Source organism: Kogia breviceps, chromosome 4, assembly GCF_026419965.1.
Source record: "Kogia breviceps isolate mKogBre1 chromosome 4, mKogBre1 haplotype 1, whole genome shotgun sequence".
Taxonomy (NCBI): Eukaryota; Metazoa; Chordata; class Mammalia; order Artiodactyla; family Physeteridae; genus Kogia; species Kogia breviceps.
Window position 1 is genome coordinate 35,455,873 of NC_081313.1, and position 22,021 is coordinate 35,477,893.

The following is a 22,021-nucleotide window of genomic DNA, read 5'->3' on the forward strand; positions in this document are numbered from 1 at the left end:
ATAATATATATGAAGTACATGGCACAGAGTAGCCACTCAGTAAATGGTAGCTATCATTGTGCAAGTCTATTTTTTACTTAAACTTATTTCAGAAGGAAATGTGATATTAAAGTCATGAAAACCCATGAATAGAAGGTAGTGGTAAAAATAAATACAATGCACACAAATTTCAAAGTTCCATTTATTTATTTTTCCAGCTTTATTGAGATGTAATTGACATATAATATCGTGTAAGTTTAAGGCGTACAATGTTCTGATTTTATATATATATTATGAAATGATTACCGCAATAAGGTTATTTAACACACTCACCACCTCATCTAGTTACAATTTCGTATGTGTGTGGTGAGAACTTTGAAAATCTATTCTCTTAGCAACTTGCAAAAAATTTTAAAGGGGGACTTCCCTGGCAGTCCAGTGGTTAGGACTCCACACTTCCACGGCAGGGGGCATGGGTTTGATCCCTGGTCGGGGAATTAAGATCCTGCAAGCCGCACAGCCTGGCCAAAAAATATATATATATATTTTTAAGGAGACTTATGAAGTGACTGAAAGTAATTTAAAACATGCCAAAAACCCATCTGTGAGTTTCTCTTTACCTTACTTAGGAGAGTGAAGGGAGAACCGATACCGAAATAACATTTTTATGCTGTGATTCAGTGCTATTTAAGGCTGTTTTCATGCACTAAAATCACTGCATGCCCCATGAGTGTTCAAGGTTCCACTTCGGGAAACACTGACCTCATCTAGCCCTCCTGAATTTTACAAATGGGGAGACGGAGGCTCAGAAGTGGCTGTCCCGAGGTCACGGCAGAGACAGGGTTAGAACCCAGCTTCCTTTTCGCTGCAAGCTACCTCGGGATTTTGGTGCCGGGTGGAGGGGACAGCTCTTTCGCACACCGCCCTGGACAAGCCGACCAAGTGGGCTGCCACTGCCCTCTTCAGCCCCAGACCCCCGCCAGACCCCACCCTGCTCCCCACCTGGCGGCTGGACTGCCGAGGAGTGATCCTGCCCTCCAACGCCTGCAGCAGGGAAGCAGGGGATAATGAACAAGTCATAGGGCGTATAACCAAGACTCAGAAGCAGCACCTACCCTCTGCCCGCACTCCCTGTTCAGACAGTGTGTAAGAGAGAGAGGCACCTTGTCTTGAAGGTGGCAGAAGGTAGTGCAATATTTTGGAAGGATATCAGCTTTGGAGTCAACCAGACCTGTGTGGAATTCCAGTTCTTTTTTTTCCTCTAGCTATGTGTCCCCCGAACAAGTTATTTTACCATGCTATGCCACAACTTCCTTATGTATACATGAAGAAGATATATCAGCTGCCTAGGATTGCTAGGAGGAGCGAATTTTAAAAAGATATAATATACTGAATATTTACCACGTACCTAGACAGAGCATGTAGCAAGTATTCATTAAGTGCCAGTATTAATCTGCTTTCAAAAGAGTCCAGGTCCTTTAGGCCTGCGTGAGTCACACGTCATTCGTTTCATGGGACAGAAGCCGACTCAGTTGAGCTCACGCTGACAGGGTGACTTGTGTGCAGGGGAATTTTGTGGCCCCTCAGCAGGGAGGGAGGTAGAGCCATGTTTCAAGGATGGGGGTTACCCTCTCCATCTCCCCTTTCTCTGGGGCTGTGCGGCTTCTCATTTCTACTCCGTACTCCTTTCTGCGGGGTGGCCTTCTCTGCTTAATTATCCAAAGGCATATGGCCAAGAACGATTGTCTCCAGTTCCATATCTACATAACCTCTCAGCTTTAGCCCATCTCCATCCCACTAGTTTCATTCTATTTCAGCTCAGATTTTGAAAAGAGAATATAATCGCTCACTGACCAGACGGCGATGGGCCACCGCTGAGTTCAGGGCCTGCCTATGTCAAGTCAGCTGCAGCCTTTCGGGTCACACGACCCACTGCACTGTCAGCAGGGCCCGAGGTCCAAAGTAGCGTCTCTGAGACGGGAGAGTGGAGAGCACAGTAAATTGATGGACATATCATCACCGCAACAATAACCAGCTAAGCAGGGAAACCACCACAAGCCAGGAGCAGGAGAGCGTCTAATTCCGTAGACAGGCTGTTATGTGAGGAGGACAGAAGAAAGAGGAAGGACCACACCTGGTGTTTACATAGTGACTTTCTTCTTGAGTGCCAAAGGCTTCTTGCCTGTCGTATTACAGAGTTAACTTAATTCTAGCCCCTTGAGTTTCCGAGAATGCGGTGTTTTCCTGCTGTGTGGATGGGGTCCTCAGTGGCTTCACTATCATGCCCTCCTCACTCCTAAACCGCCACAGAGTAGCGCTGTTGTCAAACGCTCAATGTCAGCCTCTGCTTATGGGATGGGGTGGGTGCACAAAAGGAGAGGAAGGCCAAAAGCACAGGCAGAGGAAAAATCGGTTCAACACGCACGTTTAAAGAAGCCAGAAGGGTTTCCCTGGTGGCGCAGTGGTTGAGAATCCGCCTGCCGATGCAGGGGACACGGGTTCGTGCCCCGGTCCGGGAGGATCCCACGTGCCGCGGAGCGGCTGGGCCCGTGAGCCATGGCCGCTGAGCCTGCGCGTCCGGAGCCTGCGCTCCGCAACGGGAGAGGCCACAACAGTGCGAGGCCCGCGTACCGCAAAAATAAATAAATAAATAAATAAATAAATAAAAATAAAGAAGCCAGAAAATGTTAACAGCAGGTCACTGTGAACATTGCACTGATGCAACAGAAAAATGAATCCCAGACTTCGCCTCCCAACTTGCAGTCTTATCCCGTGATGGCCTCGTCCTGGTACCGAGCTCATCTCCCTTCTGGGTTCTATCAGGAGTGAGCCCAGGAAAGAGTAGAAAGGTGAGGACAAAAGGAACTGCGAGTGTGAAGGAGGGGAGACCCAGATGTGAATCGACGTAGAGATGAAGAAAGAGACGGGCGGTGTAGGTACTAGGAAGGGAGAACTCTGGGCGGATGACAGAGGCAAGACTGGAAGATTGTGACTTATGAAAAGAGGGAGGACTTAGGCTACCGGGAGCGGACTGGGATGGAAAGACAGGAGGACATTCCTCTAAAACCTTTACCTCTACAATGGAAGGAGATTTACCAGGGAGTGGTTTAGCCTTGCTGGGAATTACAAATACCCTGTCCCATTACCAGGCCATGTCAGATGACATAGTTTGAATAGTGATTTGTATAAATACGGTTCGCATACAAGGCCAGCTTGCCCAGAATTGTCATTAGGTTTTCTAGGAAATATGGACAACCTGGATAAGATAATGAGGAGGACATTAGATAGGAGGAGATAAGATAACGGAGGAGATTCCCAGGGAAGCGCAGGGTTTCTGTGCCAGGGGCAGCTCCCAAGACAGTAGTTTAAAAAAAGACACCAGCTGCTCTGGATCCCTAAAGAGAAGGCTCCAGTATAGGCCCCTGCTGGCTGGAGTTTATTTTTGTAGCTAATGGCTCAGATTCTCTTGGGCCTTGCAAGCTGATAGGGCAGGCTGAAGCCATCATGAGTCCCCTTTTAGGCTGATTAGAAATTTCTCAAAAGAAATGACGCACTCAGCTTCTGAATATTTTATATCCCATCTGTTGCCTCAAACAAAAGTAAAAGAGGCCATGGGTGCCTGTCCCTTTCTCTGTTGTTGTCCTTTCTGACCCCTTCATCCCTGGTCTTCTCTGTTACTCTAGTCTCATGTTTCTAGAAGCCTTTCTTCATCTCTCTCGATTTATTTATGCATCGGTTCATTCATTCTTTTTTTAAAAATATAATAAACTCTCTTGTGCCTTACAGAGATGAATAAGATACAGCTCTTGCCTGATAGGAACTCGAAGTAGGTAATGGAGACAGACAGGAAACAATTGATAAGTGCTGTTACAGGGTGAGGTTACAAAGGGTGTGCTTGACTGCGGCTGAAATCAGGAAAGGGTCAACTGATCAGGAAAGGCTTGCATTAGGTCTTGAGGTTTGTGGAGAAATAATGCAGGACACAGAGGAAAGGGAATTCCAGTCAGAGAGAGAGGATGTAAAGTGATTGGAGGTATGAGCCAGGGTGCGGAGTGTTTGGAGATTTAAGAGTAATTCAATGAGGCTAGTGCATGACTTGAGTAGTAGTGGGAGATATGGTGGGTGATGTAGGCAGGGACTAGATCATGGAGAATCTTCTTGCATATTTGGATTTTGTCATTTACGTATCAGGAAGTCATTGAAGAGCTTTAAGCAAGCAGTTAATAAAATGACTATTAATTATTTCAGTGAGGAAAGTGAATTGAAGTTGGGACATGACAGAGAGTCAGGCATGTCAGAATAAAATATTAGTCTAATGATCCAGAGGAATGGTGATGTCCACCTCAACTAAGGAAGTGACAGTGAGGATGGAGAGAAGGGGATGCCTTTGAAAACTATTTTAGAGTATTGGAAAACCTGTGGTCAGCTGCATGGGGGAAAGCAGGAGAGGACAGGGAGGGGAAGATGTAAAGATGACTCCCAGGTTTCCAGCCTTAATGACTTAGCAGTGAATAGTGAATACAGGAGAAGAAGTGGATTTGAGAGTGCAGGTCTGGAAGCACTGACTTGGAGGTCCATGGAGGTCAAGTAAAGGAGCCCAATGACCATCTCGGACCCCAAGAGAAAGTATGCATGAGAAATAAAGATTTGGGGCCTAACAAATCTGGGGTAGAGTGAAAGTCTTATATGTCCTGGTCATAGGCTCCTTGGTGTCAGACATTGTATCACATTGATCCTCAGACTTCCCCCACATTCATTATAACTAATAAATATTCAACAAATACCTGGTGAATGAAGTTAGTATAATAACTTCCCCGGAAAATCCAGTAGTGGTGGGAAGAGATTTGGGAGGGAGCAATGCATGGCAGTACTCTCTGGTGGGTTCTTCATGCTATAATCTCCTAGAAGGACAGGGCTGGGGGACTCACACAGGCTCTAGTAAAGCTTAACCGAGAAGGCCCAGTGGTTTTGAAAAAGGGGTCCCTCCTCTTGAGTACATTCATTAAAACAGCAATTTAAAATTATGTTTTCTGGATGCAACTAGAGATTATCATACTAAGTGAAGTAAGGCAGAAGAAAGACAAATACCATATGATATCACTTAGATGTGGAATCTAAAATATGTCACAAATGAACATATCTATGAAATAGAAACAGACTCACAGACGTAGAGAACAGACTTGCAGTTGCCAAGGGGAAGGGGGTATGGGGGAGGAATGGACTGGGAGTTTGGTGTTCGTAAATGCAAACTATTATGTATAGAGTGGATAAACAAGGTCCTACTGTATAGCACAGGAGACTATATTCAATATCCTGGGATAAACCATAATGGAAAAGAATATAAAAAAGACTTTGCTATACAGCAGAAATTAATGCAATATTATAAATCAACTATACTTCAATAAAAAAGTAAATTAAAAATAAATAAATTTATGTTTTCTTACTTTAAGGATGGTTACTTAGTGGCTTTGGTGAATCCATCCTAAAAATAAATTCAGTATTACTATAACAATAAAAAAGTTCCCTAGGGGCTTCCCTGGTGGCGCAGTGGTTGAGAATCCGCCTGCCGATGCAGGGGACACGGGTTCGTGCCCCGGTCCGGGAGGATCCCACATGCCGCGGAGCGGCTGGGCCCGTGAGCCATGGCCGCTGAGCCTGTGCGTCCGGAGCCTATGTTCTGCAACGGGAGAGGCCACAACAGTGAGAGGCCCGTTTACCGCAAAAAAAAAAAAAAAAAAAAAAAAAAAAGTTCCCTATTTATAATGCAAAGGACTCCAAATAATTTATATGCTCCAATGATGCAGGAATGCTCAAGGATATTAAAGCTTATGCACTTGGATGGAAGTCACACAGCCATTAAAAATCACAACTGTGGAGAGTCTGTGGTAACACGGAGGATGTGTGGGGCACGATAATAAATGAAAAAGCAAGGCGCAAACTTGAGTTACACTGCAATGGGGATGCTTATCCTGGGCTCTTGTGAGCATTAAGTGAGATCATTTATTCAACAAATACTTGTTGATCACCTCCCGTGTAACAGGGACTGTTCTAGGGACTGGAGATACAGAAGTGAACAAAATAGACAACAATCGGTCCTGTGGAGCTTATGTTCTAGCGGGGAGAGACAGACAAAAGGAAGCCAGTAAAATATTCATTATGCTCCGTAGTGATAAGTGACAGGAAGGAAGATAGAGCAGAGGGGAGGGGAGGGAGCATTGGGGGCTGCAGTTTTAGACAAAATGTCCAGGGACAGCCTCCCTGAGGAGGTGATCATTGAACTAAAGGGAATAAGGAAACTGGCCTTGGAGTCCGTGGGGGAACGCGGTCAGGCAGAGGGGACAGCAAGCAGAAGAGCTCCAAGGTGGGAGAGAGGCGTGTGACAGCAGAGAGTGTCAGGGACCAGATCACATAAGGTTAATGTGCAATATGGCAAAGTCAGGACTTTGGCTTTTCCTATGAGGGAAACCCGAGCCCTTTGAGGGAGCAGAGAAGTGACGCGCAGACCTGGCTTATGCTTAATAGGATCACCTTGGCTGCTCTGTTGAAAATAGGCTGCGAGGGGTCAAAGGCAGAAAAGGAGAGATCAGCTAGGAGCCTATCAGAATAATCCAGGCAAGAGAGAATGGGGGCTTGGACCAGGAAGGGAGCCGTGAAAGGCTGAGAAGTGGCTGGATTCTGGCTGTATTTAGAAGCAGGGATAACAGGATCTGCTGACAGATTGAAAGTGGAGTGTAAAAGAGAAGAGTCAAATACTCAAGGTTTTTGTTCTGGATGACTGCAAGAATAGAGTTTCCATTTACTGAAACTGTCAAGACTGTAGAAGGAACAGGTTTGGGGCGGAGGAGATCAGTATTGGACGTGTTATGCCGGGTGGGCCTGTTACACATGCATAGCAGAGGCTGTTGGTGCCTCGCCCGTGTCTCCTTGGGCCTTACCATTTCAGTGCATGCAGGCCAGACCTTCAAATGCCAGTCTCTCCATCTCTTTGCCTCTGGGCTTTCTCTAGCTGCTGGAGCTGCTCTTCCTGCATGCGTGGGAAACAGAGGGGAATTAAAGTCTGCCGGGAACAGCCAACCACTAGTTACTGGCAGTAGTTGACGTACAAATACCCCAGCTCTCTCACTCTTCTCATGATGAAACTCAAACAATAACTCACAGCAGGATCGTTGGAAGATGGAGGGAACAAAAGATGCCCATCGAACTGAGAAGTCATCTTGAGACTGAAAAATGAGGCAGGCAGCTCCATATACTCAATGGGTCAGTTTATTGTAGGGTACCTTACAAGGTGGGATCAGGATCGGGCCGACAAAGATCTGGAAGCATTCGCAGCTATACTCTGCACCGCCCGAAAGGCCACTGGGGCAATTTTATAGCTAACCTAGGGTATGGGAGTACCCTTGAAAACGGGAAGTACATTCTTAAGTCAAGATGATTGAATGGGTAACTAGTCTCGTGGGTACCAGGAAAATGTCAGCGAAGGTCTTCATCATAATTTGGAGACTAACAGAGCATAGAGGCCACCTGGACCTACCGATCATTAAACAATATCTGTTAACTACAAAGCCCTTGACAGAGAAGTGATTTGCCACATAATGCTGTCCTGGGTAGGGTCAGTGGAAGGACAGGAGGAATTGTATGAGCCCAAGATGATGTCAGTTATGCTAACAGACATGCAGGATTAACTGGTAACTTGCTTAGTAACACATCCTTAATTGGCTGCCTTTCCTCATTCTTCTACCAGTGTTTCCTGGGTACCACCTCCTTCATCAACTACGTGCACCTGAATCGCTGTCTCATGCTCTGCTTCTGTAAGAAGCCAACCTGAGACAACCAAGTGGAGAGGTCTTGTAGGCAGGTGTATTTATGCATCTGGAATTGTTGAGGAAATTGTAGGGATGTCCAAGGACTAAACCTTCAGGTGTCGAACATTTAGAGGCTGGGAAGACGAAAAGAACACAGCAAAGGAGCCTTAGAAGAAGTGGCAAGAGGTAGGAGAAAAACCAGGAGCGTGTGTTTTCCTAGAAACCAAGTGACAAAGGTGTTTCTAGGAGGAAGGGTGAAGCCTGAAAACTGGCCATTGGTTTTAGCAACTTGGAGGTCATCGGTGACCCTGAGAGGAGCTTTTCTGGTAGCAGTATCTCTTAGGTTCAAGACATAATGAGGGGAGGACTGGAGACAGTGACATAGAACCAGCTCTTTAAGAGAGTTTTCCTACAAAGAGAATGAGAAGAAGAGTCTGATGCTAGAGGGGGAAGTGGGGTCGAGAGAGGTTTTTTGTGGTTTCTCAAAAACTTTTTAAAATGTTTAACATACATAAATACAAAAAGAAGTATGAAAATCACAAATATGCAGTTAAATGAATTTTCCAAAATCAAAAGACCCATATAACCACCAAGTTCAAAAAAGAGAACATTCCCAGTACTTTAGAGGCTCCCCTATCCCCCCCGTTCTATTTACTACATCCCCAAGTATAGCCACTACCCTGACTTCTAACATCACAGATTGTGTTTGCCTGTAAAATTTCATATAAATGGCATCATACAATATGTCTTCTTTTGTCTTATTTCATTTGCTCCATATTAAACTTGTGAAAGCTGGGGACTTCCCTGGTGGTCCAGTGGTTAGGACTTGCTCTCTCACTGCCGGAGCCCCGAGTTCGATCCCTGGTACAAGCCGCAAAGCACAGCCCAAAAAATAAAATAAAATAAAATGGGGGAAAACCATCCATACTATTTTATGTAGTTTAGATGCTTCATTCTTATTGCTATATAGCAGCCCGTTGTACAAATATACTACAATTTATTTATCCATTCTACTGTTGATGAACATGAGGATAGTTTCCAATTTGGGGCTGTTATGAATAATGTTACTATGAACATTCTAGTACAAGTCTTTTGGTAACATGTCTGCATTTTTGTGGGGAAGCCTTTTTTTTTTTTCTAGATGGGTAAATAGCACAAATGTATGCAGATGGGAAAGATTCAGTAGAAAGGTTTACACTTATGACGCAGGAGAGGAGGAAGAAATTTTGGATGCCTGTTCTTGAGTAGAGGAGAGTAGATGGAAGCTATTCAACATGCAGAGGGGTCTTAGCTAGGCCTTAGATAGGAGCAGGGACCATTTATCCAGAGAAACAGGAAGGAAGACAGAGTTTATGGGCACAGATTCAGGTAGGCTAGAAGAAGTGGCAGAAGGAACTTGAAGAAATTCCCTTCTATGGCTTTCATTACTCGATAAAATAGAAATCAAACTCATCAGCTATGAGTGAGGAGAGAGAGAAGGTATTAGAAATTTGATGGGAGAAGAGAAACCATGAAAGCGTCATCTAAAAGTGTAGGGGCACTATTGGACCGGGGAAATATAGTGTGTCTGCCAGGAGCAATAAAGACGCACCTGAGGTTATAGATCATGAACTCCAAGTGAGACAAGCCATCATGGTCACTGCATGGGTGTAGGCAGAGAGTAGGTGGGAGGTTGGATTTAACCAGGGTGTGGTTCAGCTGAGAAAACACGATGAGAGAGACCAGAGATGTTGAGGGAGTACACAGAGCCATGACAACAACAATAAAGATGCTCCTCCAGGACTTCCCGGGTGGCGCAGTGGTTAAGAATCCGCCTGCCAATGCAGGGGACACGGGTTTGAGCCCTGGTCCAGGAAGATTCCCACATGCCGCGGAGCAACTAAGCCCATGAGCCACAACTACTGAGCCTGCGCTGTAGAGCCCGTGAGCCACACTCCTGAAGCCCTCACACCTAGAGCCCGTGCTCTGCAACAAGAGAAGCCGCCACAGTGAGAAGCCCGCACACCGCAACAAAGAGTAGCCCCCTGCTCGCCGCAACTAGAGAAAGCCCGTGCGCAGCGATGAAGACCCAATGCAGCCAAAAATAAATAAGTTTTTTTAAAAAAGAAAAAAAGATGCCCCTCCAGTGCACGCCACCAACCCTCCCCATTCCTCAACCCAGAACCTTTACCTCTTCTTCAACCCTAACCCTTGGCTGAACCCCAAGTGCTATTGATGCTCCCTTCTAAATATCTCACCCTTTCCTAGTTGTATTAAATTGCTGTAATCTGTCTCCCTCATCCATATTTATCTCATCCTCTGCACTGCAGCCAGAATGGTCTTTTAGAAAATGCAAGCCTGGTCATGTAGCTCGCCCTCTGCTTGAAACTTTCTAGTGGTTTCTCTTGGTTACCAGAGGGGAAGGGTGCAGGCAAGGGATAGTTAGGGAGTTTGGGACTGACATGTACCCACTGCTATATTTAAAATGGATAAGCAACAAGGACCTACTGTATAGCACAGGGAGCTCTGCTCAATATTATGTAACAACCTCAATGGGAAAAGAATTTGAAAAAGAATGGATACATGTATACGTATAACTGAATCACTTTGCTGTTCACCTGAAACTAACACAACATTATTAATCAACTATACCCCAATATAAAATAAAATAAAGAAAAGAAAAAGAAACTCTCCAGTGGTTTCTCTGCCTTTCATCTGAGGTCCAGAATATGACTCATGGACTTTGGCCCTGACTGACTCTCCAGCCTCATCTTAGCTTATGTTTTCCTTCATTCCCCATGTGCCAGCTCCACTCTCTTCTTTCAGTTCCTCAAAGGCAGTGGTCTCCAAAGTGGGGTGCACATACCCATGGGGGTGCCCACTGGGATGAGGGAAGAAAATATTAGAACTTCTTTTCTATATTTATTTGTAATTACATGTTTTTAATTTCCATGATTACATACATTTAAAATGTATATTAGTAGTGCATGCATATAATTTATAAATAAATATACATAGAGAGCAATGCTCAAAAATGTTTTATTAATAAAGGAAGCTAATCAAATAAGTGTATAGACCATTACCCTAAGGTATTAGGGTCTTTCCTGCCTCAAGATCTTCTCTCCTATACAACCCTACTATTAGAATCTCTCCTTACTGCTTCTCCCCTACTTTCCTCTAGTTAACACTTAGACTCCAGGGAAAGTGTTAAAAATATTCCCTGACCCTCTGACTCGGGGTACATCCCCTTGTTTTTTGCTCCACTGCATACCGCTCTCTTACCCTCCTAGCCTACTGTGCTGGACATCCTCCATCTGCTTCCCCAGATCCATTTTCCACCCTTCATTTTGCTCTCTGTCCCAGACTACATCATGTCTCTTTAGTCCTATGGGTTCCAGTTGGCTTTGGCTTGTAGGGAGCCCTTGAATTGGATCAAAGGAAGGAGAGGGTGAGCCTGAGATCTGTCCACCCAGCCTGACTGTGAGGTTGATTCAGGCCAGCTGTATGACTGGAAGGATGTCTCAGATCCCCTCAAGGTAGCTTTCTCTACACAACACCCTCTAGGCTCTAAGATCTGCTCCCTCCCCCTGTCCCTTTGGTCCCAAAGACAGATTTTGCTTGGTCCACTCTAGGTTTGAAATTTTGAATTAGTTGCTGACACTTAATGATTAGAATGATTGCATTACAATTCAGATGTCTCTTGAAAAAAATTAGACTTGATAACACTGAGTCTACATCCCAAACAGTGACAATTGTCTGGAGTTGAGTAGCAGCTGCCCCTTTGCTCTGGGGCATGTACTTCTCAGGACTCCACAGTCCCCACTACTCCCTATTGCCTTACAATAAGCTTTCCACCCTATTTCCACCCTGGCCTCTAGAGACATTTGAGTTTGCAAGTCCTGGTTTAAGGAAATGTGTCAGTCTCTTCATGAAATTTGGAGAAAGGGGAGGTTTACCTCTCAAATTTCTCTACTTCTCTCTCTCTCTCCACTCCGTCACTACCGCCGTTGCTATCATCACCTCCAAAACCACCACCCTGACCTCAGGTGTGCTCTGCTCATATCCCTTTCCCACACTGCAGCTAGAGTACCCATTCTAAAGTGGATATCTGGTTATGACAATCCCTTAAAACCGTGTAGTGTCTTCCTGCTGCCCTAAAAATAAAGGCTACTTAAAAAAAAATTGAAGTATGATTAACTTACAATACTATATTACTCTCAGGTGTACAACATAGTGATCCAATCTTTTTATACATTACAAAATGATCGCCATGGTAAGCCATCTGTCACCATACAGAGTTATTACAATGTCACTGACTCTATTCCCTGAACTATACATTACATCCCTGTGACTTATTTTATAACTGGAAGTTTGTACCTCAATCTCCATCATTATGTCAACTGAAAAAAGAATGCACAACCTAAAAGTTGAGAATTATCTTTTATTCAGGGTTTCCCTGGTGGCGCAGTGGTTGAGACTCCGCCTGCCAATGCAGGGAATACCGGTTCGTGCCCCAGTCCGGGAAGATCCCACGTGCCACGGAGCGGCTGGGCCCGTGAGCCATGGCCGCTGAGCCTGCGCGTCCGGAGCCTGTGCTCCGCAAGGGAGAGGCCACAACAGTGAGAGGCCCGCGTACCGCAAAAAAACAAACAAACAACAAAAAAAAATTATCTTTTATTCAGCAGACAAAACTGAGGACTTAAGCTGGGGACACAGTCTCTCAGATGGCTCTGAAGAGGTGAGGGGGAGCCAGGGTATATAGGAGCTTTTGCAACAAAGACCAGGTAGTCAGAACTTCAGAAGATTACTGTTAATTAAAGAAAACCAGATATCGCAAGTTAAGGAATTCAGCACTTTTCTGTGTATGGGAAGATGCAAGAGTCTGGGCTCGTTGAAATCATTCCTTTGATATGCACCTCAGCTCCCTGGGGCCAGTATCCCATGCTTTCTCATTCTGAGTCACGTCAGGGTGCAGGGGGGGTCGGGTGGCTGCAGGGCTGACTGCTTGATGGCTGGCATCCCATTTCTATCCTGAGTTCCCTCAGGGCTCACCTTGAGCGGCTGTAATGTGAAGGCTTAATGGCTGCAACATCCTTTGTTTACTGATATGTCCGGCAAAATCTTTTTTTCTCTGAGAGAGTATTTCTTCATCTTCCCACCGCCAAGACTACATTTCCTGAAATAATTTCCAGGTCTCTGGCTAATGTGACGCCGGCCTACGCTGCAGGCTGGTTTGGGACGCCTTCCCCCCCCAGCCTGCCAATTCTCCATGCCCAGTGGAGTGGGCTGCTCTTAGATCCTCAAACACAAACGTGACATCTTGCCCAGACCCGGCACACTGTCGCCTCCCCACGGCCAGGTATTGGGCCTCCCTCCTCACCTCCTGTTCACAAGGCAAGTGTCATTTCTCAGGGGGTCTCTCTGTTCTCCTATGTGCGCCCCTTCCTAACGCGTGCCATGCTTGTGATGAGGGTTTTTTCCAAAGTCTCTCTGTCTCACTGGACTGTAGGAACGTGTCTGTCTTTTTCACAGTCTGGTGCGGAGTAGGTACTGCCTGAACATTTGTTGAAAGGGTGGACCTAGAGACCTAGTTCTTCACGAACCGGCGATTTCTACCCCTTAGTGACAATTCAGAACATCAGGGCTTTTCCAAATGTTTCATATGATTATACACTTACGTTATGCGGCATGACTATCATCGGATTTAACGCAAAGTGGAGGAAACAGGCTGGGACGCCCAGGGTGTAGAATTTCAGAACGCATTTCCTTCCTCAAACCTTCTCCTGCCTCACTCTGGTCCCGGCCGTGGGAGGGCAGCCTTTCCTAAGAAGCGCTCAAATAGAAAACCGAAAATCTGTAACTAGGATTGTCCTAAAGGGAGGTTTGAGACAGCGGCCTGGACGCGCGCGCCAGCCGGGTTCTTGGGCGGTCGCAGGGCGAGCAGCGCGCGTGCAGCTGCGGCGGCCGAGGGGGCGGCCGAGAGGGACCCGCACCCAAGCAGAAGCCTGGCCCGCGCTTGGGAGGACCGGCCGGAGCAGCGGCCTCTTCCGCAGGCAGGCTGCCGGGCTGAAGGACGGAGTTCATTATTCTAGCCCTTGGAATAACAGCTCGCCTACCAGGCTACCCAAAACCAGAGTTTCAGTTTCAGGTAAACAGCGGCGGGGAATCTTAACCCTAAAGCCTCCACAGTAGAAAGGACGCGAGCAGCGGGGCGAGAATGACCCCGGGGACCGGCCGTGGCGCTCCATCCGTCTGCCGGGAGGATGGCCTGCGGAGGTCGCGGGCGCCCCGAGGGTCCTGTTCCGTAGAGCTTCCCTCCTCCTTCCGCACCGAGCAAGCGCGACCACCTCAGGCACCAGCGAACCCTGCTTCTTCGTCTTCCAGGAGTCCTAATGGACCTACTTTATTTTTATTTATTTTTATTTTTTTCTTTTTTTTTTGCGGTATGCGGGCCTCTCACTGTCGTGACCTCTCCCGTTGCGGAGCACAGGCTCCGGACGCGCAGGCTTAGCGGCCATGGCTCACGGGCTTAGTTGCTCCGCAGCATGTGGGATCTTCCCGGACCAGGGCACGAACCCGTGTCTCCTGAATCGGCAGGCGGACTCTCAACCACTGCGCCACCAGGGAAGCCCTGGACCTACTTTAATAAACCGATAACACTCCTATTGTAAACTAGCAGCTTCTATTTTCATGCCCATAACCACTGTGCCCAAGTTCCTCAAACCAGCTGTTTTGCAAGTGGGTCAAACAGGCGCCCTGCCATCCCGTTCTCCCTGTTTATTTGCCTGGAAAATGCTTTCTTATCTAATAGAAAGTCTGGTCCAGTTTGAACCAAAAAATGAATGAAGTGTAACTTTAGAGTAGAGATTCATTCATTTTTCAAACATTAACCATTTTTATTACACGATCTATGTTAATTGTATAATTAATTGTAGGAAAATTAGAAAACACAGATAAGTAAAAAAAAGAAAAAGGAAAACCATCCATTAGTGGGGGGTAAACTGGTAGATTGGGACTGACATATATACATTACTATAAAATAGATTAATAATAACCTGCTGTATAGCACAGGGAACTCTACTCAATACTCTGTAATGGTCTACATGGGAAAAGAATCTTAAAAAAAAAAAAAGAGTGGATATATATACGTATCACTGATTCACTTTGCTGTACACCTGAAACTAACACAACATTGTAAATCAACTATACTACTCCGATAAAAGATTTTAAAAAAGAAAACCATCCATGATCCCCCTATTAATAAAATAACTATTCTAAACATTTTGGTGTGTATCTTGCCCGATTTTTTTCTATGCGAATGCCTATTTGTGTTTTTCCTCACTCGTTCTATACTGAGCAATTTTCCATGTTCATAAATAAAGATCAGCGTGATTATTTTGATAGCTGCGAGGTGTACCATTAGAGAGATAGATGAACCACACTTTAACCATCTTTCTTGCTGGACACTTAAGCTGTTCCCAGTGTTACAGAAGTCTTCTTACACAAGCAATCTTGTACATGTGTCAGATTATTTCTTTAAGATTAACTGCCAAAAGTGAAAAGGGTGGGTCAAAGGGTGTGACCATTTTTAAGACTCTCAAGACGTAATACCAAACTACAGTCCAGAACCATCTTACCAACTGGTCCTCCCACCAGCAGCACCTTGCAGTGCCCGACTCTTCATGGCTTTCCAACAATCCAGACACACTGAGCACTGGTGCTTCCTGTACTGGTACATGGTGTGCCAGGCACCGGCAAAGTCAAATCAGATCAAACAGCCCACGCAAGGAAGGGGGTAGGAGGAAGAAACAGATGAGGAGTCAATATTTATAGGTAAATGTGCTGAGATTATCGTACAGAGAATACACAGAAAATGGATGTCATCATCTTCCTGGGACAGGTGTCATAGAAGCCTTCCTGGAAGAGGTTGGTTCTGAGGCTGGCCTTGAAGACTCATCTGGCATTAACTGAGTAAAGAACAGGAAGGACTGATGAGCCAGAGAGAGGAAATAATCCAGGTAGATCCAGGTAGAGGAAAGATCCCAGGAATGAATGTCCTGTACCTTTTCAGTGAACAGCAAAAGGTTCTGTAACGTTCGACTACAGGGTGCATGGGTGGTGGTTAGGAGCGGTGGGCCATGAGGCTGAAGAGGTAGCTTGGGCCTGATCAAGAGGGGCTCTGTCGGCTAAATAAAGGTGCTTTAACTTTATCCAGAAAACTGGATTAAGCTCACCAAACTGAAACCTCCTTGGGAGGCAGGAGTTGGCATTAAAACCTGTACATGGTAGAGTCACACTGATCTAAGGGACCAGCATGGATGCTGAACTCAAAAATTGCTGTTTGTCATTACTGCTGAGGAGCTTTCTGAGCTGGAAATAGCCACTTAACCTCTGTGTCTAGTGAAATAGAGGGGCTAGGTTCCTTCCAGTTCTAAATAGCTATGAACTCAGGCACATCCTTTGACTTTTTTTTTTTTTTTTTTTTCCAGAAAAGGTCGCCATTAAGATCCTGGACAAGACCAAGTTAGACCAGAAAACCCAAAGGCTCCTATCCCGTGAAATCTCCAGCATGGAAAAACTGCACCATCCAAACATCATCCGCCTCTATGAAGTCGTGGAGACTCTATCCAAGCTCCACTTGGTGATGGAGTATGCAGGGGGTGGGGAGCTCTTTGGGAAAATCAGCACCGAAGGGAAGTTGTCAGAACCAGAAAGCAAGCTCATCTTCTCCCAGATTGTGTCTGCCGTGAAGCACATGGTGAGCGGGGCGAGGAGGGAGAGCCTTGCTCCCGTTCTACCCACCATGGGGGCACGGGGCTTTAGTTTACCATCACCTAAGCATCCCCGAAGGCTTTAGTCCTACAAGGGCCGACAGCAGTCCCTTCTGAGAGAGTCAGATGTCGGGCTGGGACTGTGCTCCCTGCCTCCGAAGCAACGCCCAGGGATCTCCAGTGACACGGCAGCCTCCTGGCCTCTGCAGAAGTTGGCAGGAGTCACTCTGAGCAGCCGGATGACCATCACCCACTCCTTGGCCACACCCATTCCTCCAGCCCCGTCTTCCACCACTCGGAGAGCTGGCTTCTCACTGCTTCTTGGCCTTGCCTCCCTAATTCTGTGTCTAGGATGCCCTCTCCCCTCTTTTCACATCTCACATCCCAAATCCCATCCACACTTTGTGACCCAGCTCAGTTCTGTCTCTCTCTGTGAAACTTTCTTCAGTCTTGGGTCAGCCCATGCTGATGTTCATGCCTTCGGTGAACCCCACTAGCTCTTGCTGCCTCTGTGCTCAACACTTTAACACTTGCTTGTGTCATTCTTACTTTAGTTCTCTGATTATGTCTTTAGATGAATCTGGACTCCGTAAGCGTACTCCCCAGTTCCTCCATGAGCTGGTTCTCCTGTGCCCTCCCGGTTGTTGGTTGTACTGCTGGACACACAGGAGGAATCTGACTTGCAGACCCGATGACCACTTGTACCACTCTGTTAGTGCAAAGGTTTTGGCTGCCCTCTTTGCCCAGCTCTCAGTCCAACTGGCAGGAAGAGACACTTGTCTGGTGTCTATATTAGTTGAGAGGCTGTTTCTGGTTTGCTCCTCTGTTCGGAGGTCGTGAGACAAGAACTGGGATGGATCAGTGAGCTCCTGGCCAAATTATTAGCAGGTTGCTCGTGACCTAAGGGGCCCAAGATAGCAGCTGGGAGGGAGCGGGGAGGGAAAAGAAGTGAGCGGGGAGAACCTGAGTGTGATGGTAGTGGCTGTTTCAGACCTGTGGTTGTCATCTAAGTGGCCCAGTGCTGGGGGGCACTTTCCCTGGGCCAGGGAATAAGCCAGAGCCATACCAAGCGATGGAGCAGATGGGTGGAGTTTTGCACATTCTACTTGGGAGAGAGATCTGGTGGGAGAGCAGAAGAGCATCCAGCGGTAGAGGATGCAGACTGAGTCCTCTGAGGCTCCACACCCTGACCTTTCTCCTAGCTCTCTGGTCTCCAAAAAGAGGAAGGGTGAATGCTAGACATAGATCCAGATTTTATCGGGTTTGTTTGCTATGTGCCAAGACCATGCTGAATGCTAGAGATACAGCATCACATACAGTCCTCACAACAGCCTTATGAGGCGGTTCTCAGTGTCCCATTTTACAAAGAAGGAAGGCGACACTCACATACACAGCTGGTATACTTGAATCTAGAATGAACCAGGATGTCAGGCTCCAAAGGCTGGATTCTTGCCCCAGGAGATCCAGCCGGAAAAGTGACATTAAACCATTTCCCAAGAGCCCTTGGCATTAAACTGGTCAAGGGTCTTCAAGGTTGTCTGGATCCAGAATTCAAGGGTAGGGATTGGATCTGCTGCCAGAACCTTACCCAACATAGCATCCTCCCTTCTGTTGAATTCTATCGCGATAAAGGAGCCCACCCAAAGGAGCAGGGGTGTGGAGTTGGGGGAGGGCTCCTCACCCTCTTGGAGTTGGCCCTACTCAGAGATTGCTCAGCCAGAAAAACCCATACATGGTCTCAGAAATGAAGGATTACTGTTTCTCTGTGTTTCACAAGATCTGGGTCTTACTTCTGGCCCTAATTCCCGAGTCCACGTGTGTGGGGGACAGACTCCAACCCTCACCGCACAGAACAGAACCACTGGTCTGCTTGGAGGGTGTGGGCTTTACCGTGGGGTAACGGTTACGACAGGGCAGCTCTCAGGATCTGAGGTTTGACGTGACTTAAGTTGATCTCCATTGAATTTCTGTTGTTACCCCATTATCACCTCATTGTTTCAGAGCAACTGATGCATCTTTAATGTTGGTGTTTTACTTTGAAAATGGTGACTTTGTTCCCTTTTGTCTTCTTTCCACAGCATGAAAACCAGATCATTCACAGAGATCTGAAAGCAGAAAATGTGTTCTATACCAATAATACTTGTGTGAAGGTGGGTGACTTTGGGTTCAGCACAGTAAGTAAAAAAGGTGAAATGCTGAACACTTTCTGTGGGTCTCCTCCCTACGCGGCGCCCGAACTTTTTCGAGACGAGCACTACGTTGGCGTTTATGTGGATATCTGGGCCTTGGGGGTGCTTCTGTACTTCATGGTGACGGGCACCATGCCATTTCGGGCAGAGACCGTGGCCAAACTGAAGAAGAGCATCCTGGAGGGCACGTACAGTGAGCCTCCGCACGTGTCAGAGCCCTGCCTCCGGCTCATCCGGGGGGTCCTCCAGCAGGTACCCGCCGAGAGGTACGGAATCGACTCGATCATGAACAACGAGTGGATGCAAGGGGTGCCGTACCCCACCCCTTTGGAGCCTTTCCAACTGGATCCGAAACATTTGTCAGAAACCAGCACCCTCAAAGAAGAAGAAAATGAGGTGAAAAGCACTTTAGAACACCTGGGCATTACGGAAGAGCATATTCGAAATAACCAAGGGAGAGATGCCCGAAGCTCCATCACAGGCGTGTATCGAATCATTTTGCATAGAGTCCAAAAGAAAAAGGCTTTGGAAAGTGTCCCAATAATGATACTACCAGACCCTAAAGAGAGGGACCTAAAGAAAGGGTCCCGTGTCTACAGAGGCATAAGACACACATCCAAATTTTGTTCAATTTTATAAATTGCATTAGACTGCTGGTAATTAACCAAGATCATTGTTGCTGCTTTCAAATTTTTTCACCAACTTGAGTGGAGACTTTTTTGTAATTTTTAAATAAATTTAAATTTAAGACATGCATTTCCCCTCTGCCCCCCCCCCCACCAAAAAAAAAAAAAGTCTATTAGCTCAGATTCTGGCTTGGTTTGCAACCTCATCTTGTTTTCAAACTCTAGCATTCACTCAGTTAATCGAGAAATACTTAAAACGCAGTGCCTACCATGTGCCAGGCACTGTTTAAGGTGCTGCAAAATAAAAAAATAGGCCAGGTCCTTCCTCTCCTGTGCAGGATAATCTAGTCATTACTGCAGTTTGTCCTGAGGCTGTAACTGGACTCATACCTTCCTAACTCCATCAACCACTGTAAATTTCCTTCACCTTTGGCCAGCATTTCGGCTGGTCTAGATTGGGTGGTATGACCCAGACCTTTATCATCAAAGGATCTGAACCCTTAGATGCCTTGCTTTTGTTGGCTCATGGTTGCTGCAATTGCCTCTTCACCATTAGTATGAGGCTCTAAAGTAACACTCTTGCGTTCAGACATACTCCTCTTTAGCTCCTTATGAAAATCAGGGTCAGTAATTCCCACCACTATAATAGCTCCTTTCTTTGCCTACTTGTCACCTGGCATGGGGATCCCAAAGTGACCATGTGGTAGCCATAGATCTCAATTCACTGGACCCCTACCGGGTCTCCCGGTAGAAGAATTCTCCTGCCCCCAGGGTCGAAAACCTCTAATCTAGACAAGCTGAGACTGTAGGAAAGAGAAGTACAAATTCTTCAAGTGGGTCCCTGATTGTGATGGTAAGAAAAGTCAACCATGCTTCTACCCAGTGGTTCCCAGACCTGTGTATTTTAACAGCAGGGAACACGTATCTATGAGCCATTGTTAAATCATGTACACTGAATCCTGGGGGATTGCACCCCAGCCCTGCAGGGTGCTGCCCTATAACCGGTACCTTAGCTGAGCCACTCCATCCATCTATGCTGGCTGCTTCTGGTGTTGAGGTATATAGTAAGAGGGGTACATCCCATGGTCATGTGCCCGTTGCCCACACAGCTTTTACCAAAACTGTGGTCCTGGAGGCAATGTTATGTAATATACATGATAATGGTTGGACCAGGTATTCTCTAGGACCTAGCATGATTGTATTGGAGGATTCACTGAAGGCAGGAAAGGTGAACCCATATCCTGAGTAGATGTCAATTCCATAAGGATGAATCACTGCTGTGTTCGTCTGAATTTATGACTCTGTGGATCTGATAATGCCCAGCTCAGGAGGAGACAGTTCCATTTGCTTGGTCCCTCAGTGACCCATAATCAGGTGCTCAGTCTCTCCTAGAGCCTAGAAACACACCAAGATCCTGAGCAGTTCTCTGCTGCAGAAAGCATGGCCTCACTCCAGGACCCTGCAGGGCTGTGCTGTAACCTTCTACAGCGGTTGCCAAAGACTCCACACCATATTCTTAAGCACCACGTAGACAGTCAGGGTAGCAATGCAGTTTGCACCGAAGCCTGAAACTGCTGTAGATTTTTTTTCTGTGGCATCCACTTGAAACCAGCAGTCCCGACAAATGGGTTAGAGGAATATGCCAAGTATAATACATGTGCTTCCAAAACCCAGATAGGCCTACTAAACCCTGTGCCTCTATCTCAGCGCTAAGGGGTACAAGGTGCAACATATGTAGGCGTCCCTCAGGTCACTGGTTCTCTAAACACTTCATCAGTGTGGCCAGACCCCTGAATCTTCATGGAGCTTATCACCCACACTCTGGCACACATGTCTTAGTAGGGCATCTGGAGGACTCACCACTTCCTGATGCCACATCCACCTAGCATGCTGTCTCATGGACCAGCATATGTTCTGCAGAACATCAAGATGATGAAAGTCCTTTTAGACTATCTTGTGACATAGAGCAGGAGACTTAACATCGCCTGGGGCAATAGAGTAAATGAGAATCTCTGTCTATCCCCCCAAACCGCGAACTGCTTTTAATCCTCCTTTCTGGTGGAAAATGAGTATGAATTTTCCCCCCAAAATAGCTGCATATCAATGCCAGAGTCTTTGCGTAAAGAGCCACATCCGGCATGGAGACAAACACTGGTCCACCAACATCCTCCTTTAGCCATCTACTCTTTTAAGGAGCCTGATGGGTAAATTAAGGTAAGTTAAATGAGGTTATGACGGAGCCCATTACCTCTGTGTCCGCTCATGATTTATTAACATGGCTGGGGACAGGGTACACTTTCAGAGGTTTCCACATGCCTCCTCCTCCCAAAGCGGCTCTTACTCCACTTTAGGGGTCTAAATGTATTTATCCCAAATAGGTACTTGGAGATGAGGGAAAGGACCCCAAGGTGACATCCCCATTGTGAGACAGACTTTGGCCAGAACGCCATCCATCACCTGGTTTCCATAGGCCACCCCCGCCCATCTACACATAGGGCCGTAATGGTACTCAGGGTTCTCTGGTGTCCATTTCAGTTTACACTTTTTATCCAAAAGTCCTTGAACATTCTGGGTATGCATATCATATATACTTGTGGCAGCAGGGCCTTCCATATCATATATACTTGTGGCAGCAGGGCCTTCCTTCCAGAAGCCCTGGCCTCCCCCTCACGGTG

The 22,021-nt window shown here is 46.5% G+C and overlaps 1 protein-coding gene across 4 annotated transcripts in view; it reads left to right on the forward strand.

The window, feature by feature from the left end:
• NIM1K (NIM1 serine/threonine protein kinase) overlaps positions 1–19,470 on the forward strand; it is a 68,379-nt gene extending 48,909 nt beyond the window's left edge. For all 4 annotated transcript variants that reach the window (XM_067030948.1, XM_067030949.1, XM_067030947.1 and 1 more), the window contains 2 exons: positions 16,250–16,518; positions 18,610–19,470. In XM_067030948.1, the coding sequence (XP_066887049.1) occupies positions 16,250–16,518; positions 18,610–19,359 (1,019 nt within the window). In that variant the 3' untranslated portion in view covers positions 19,360–19,470. The remainder of the gene's footprint in view (positions 1–16,249; positions 16,519–18,609) is intronic.
• Positions 19,471–22,021: the final 2,551 nt, after the last annotated feature.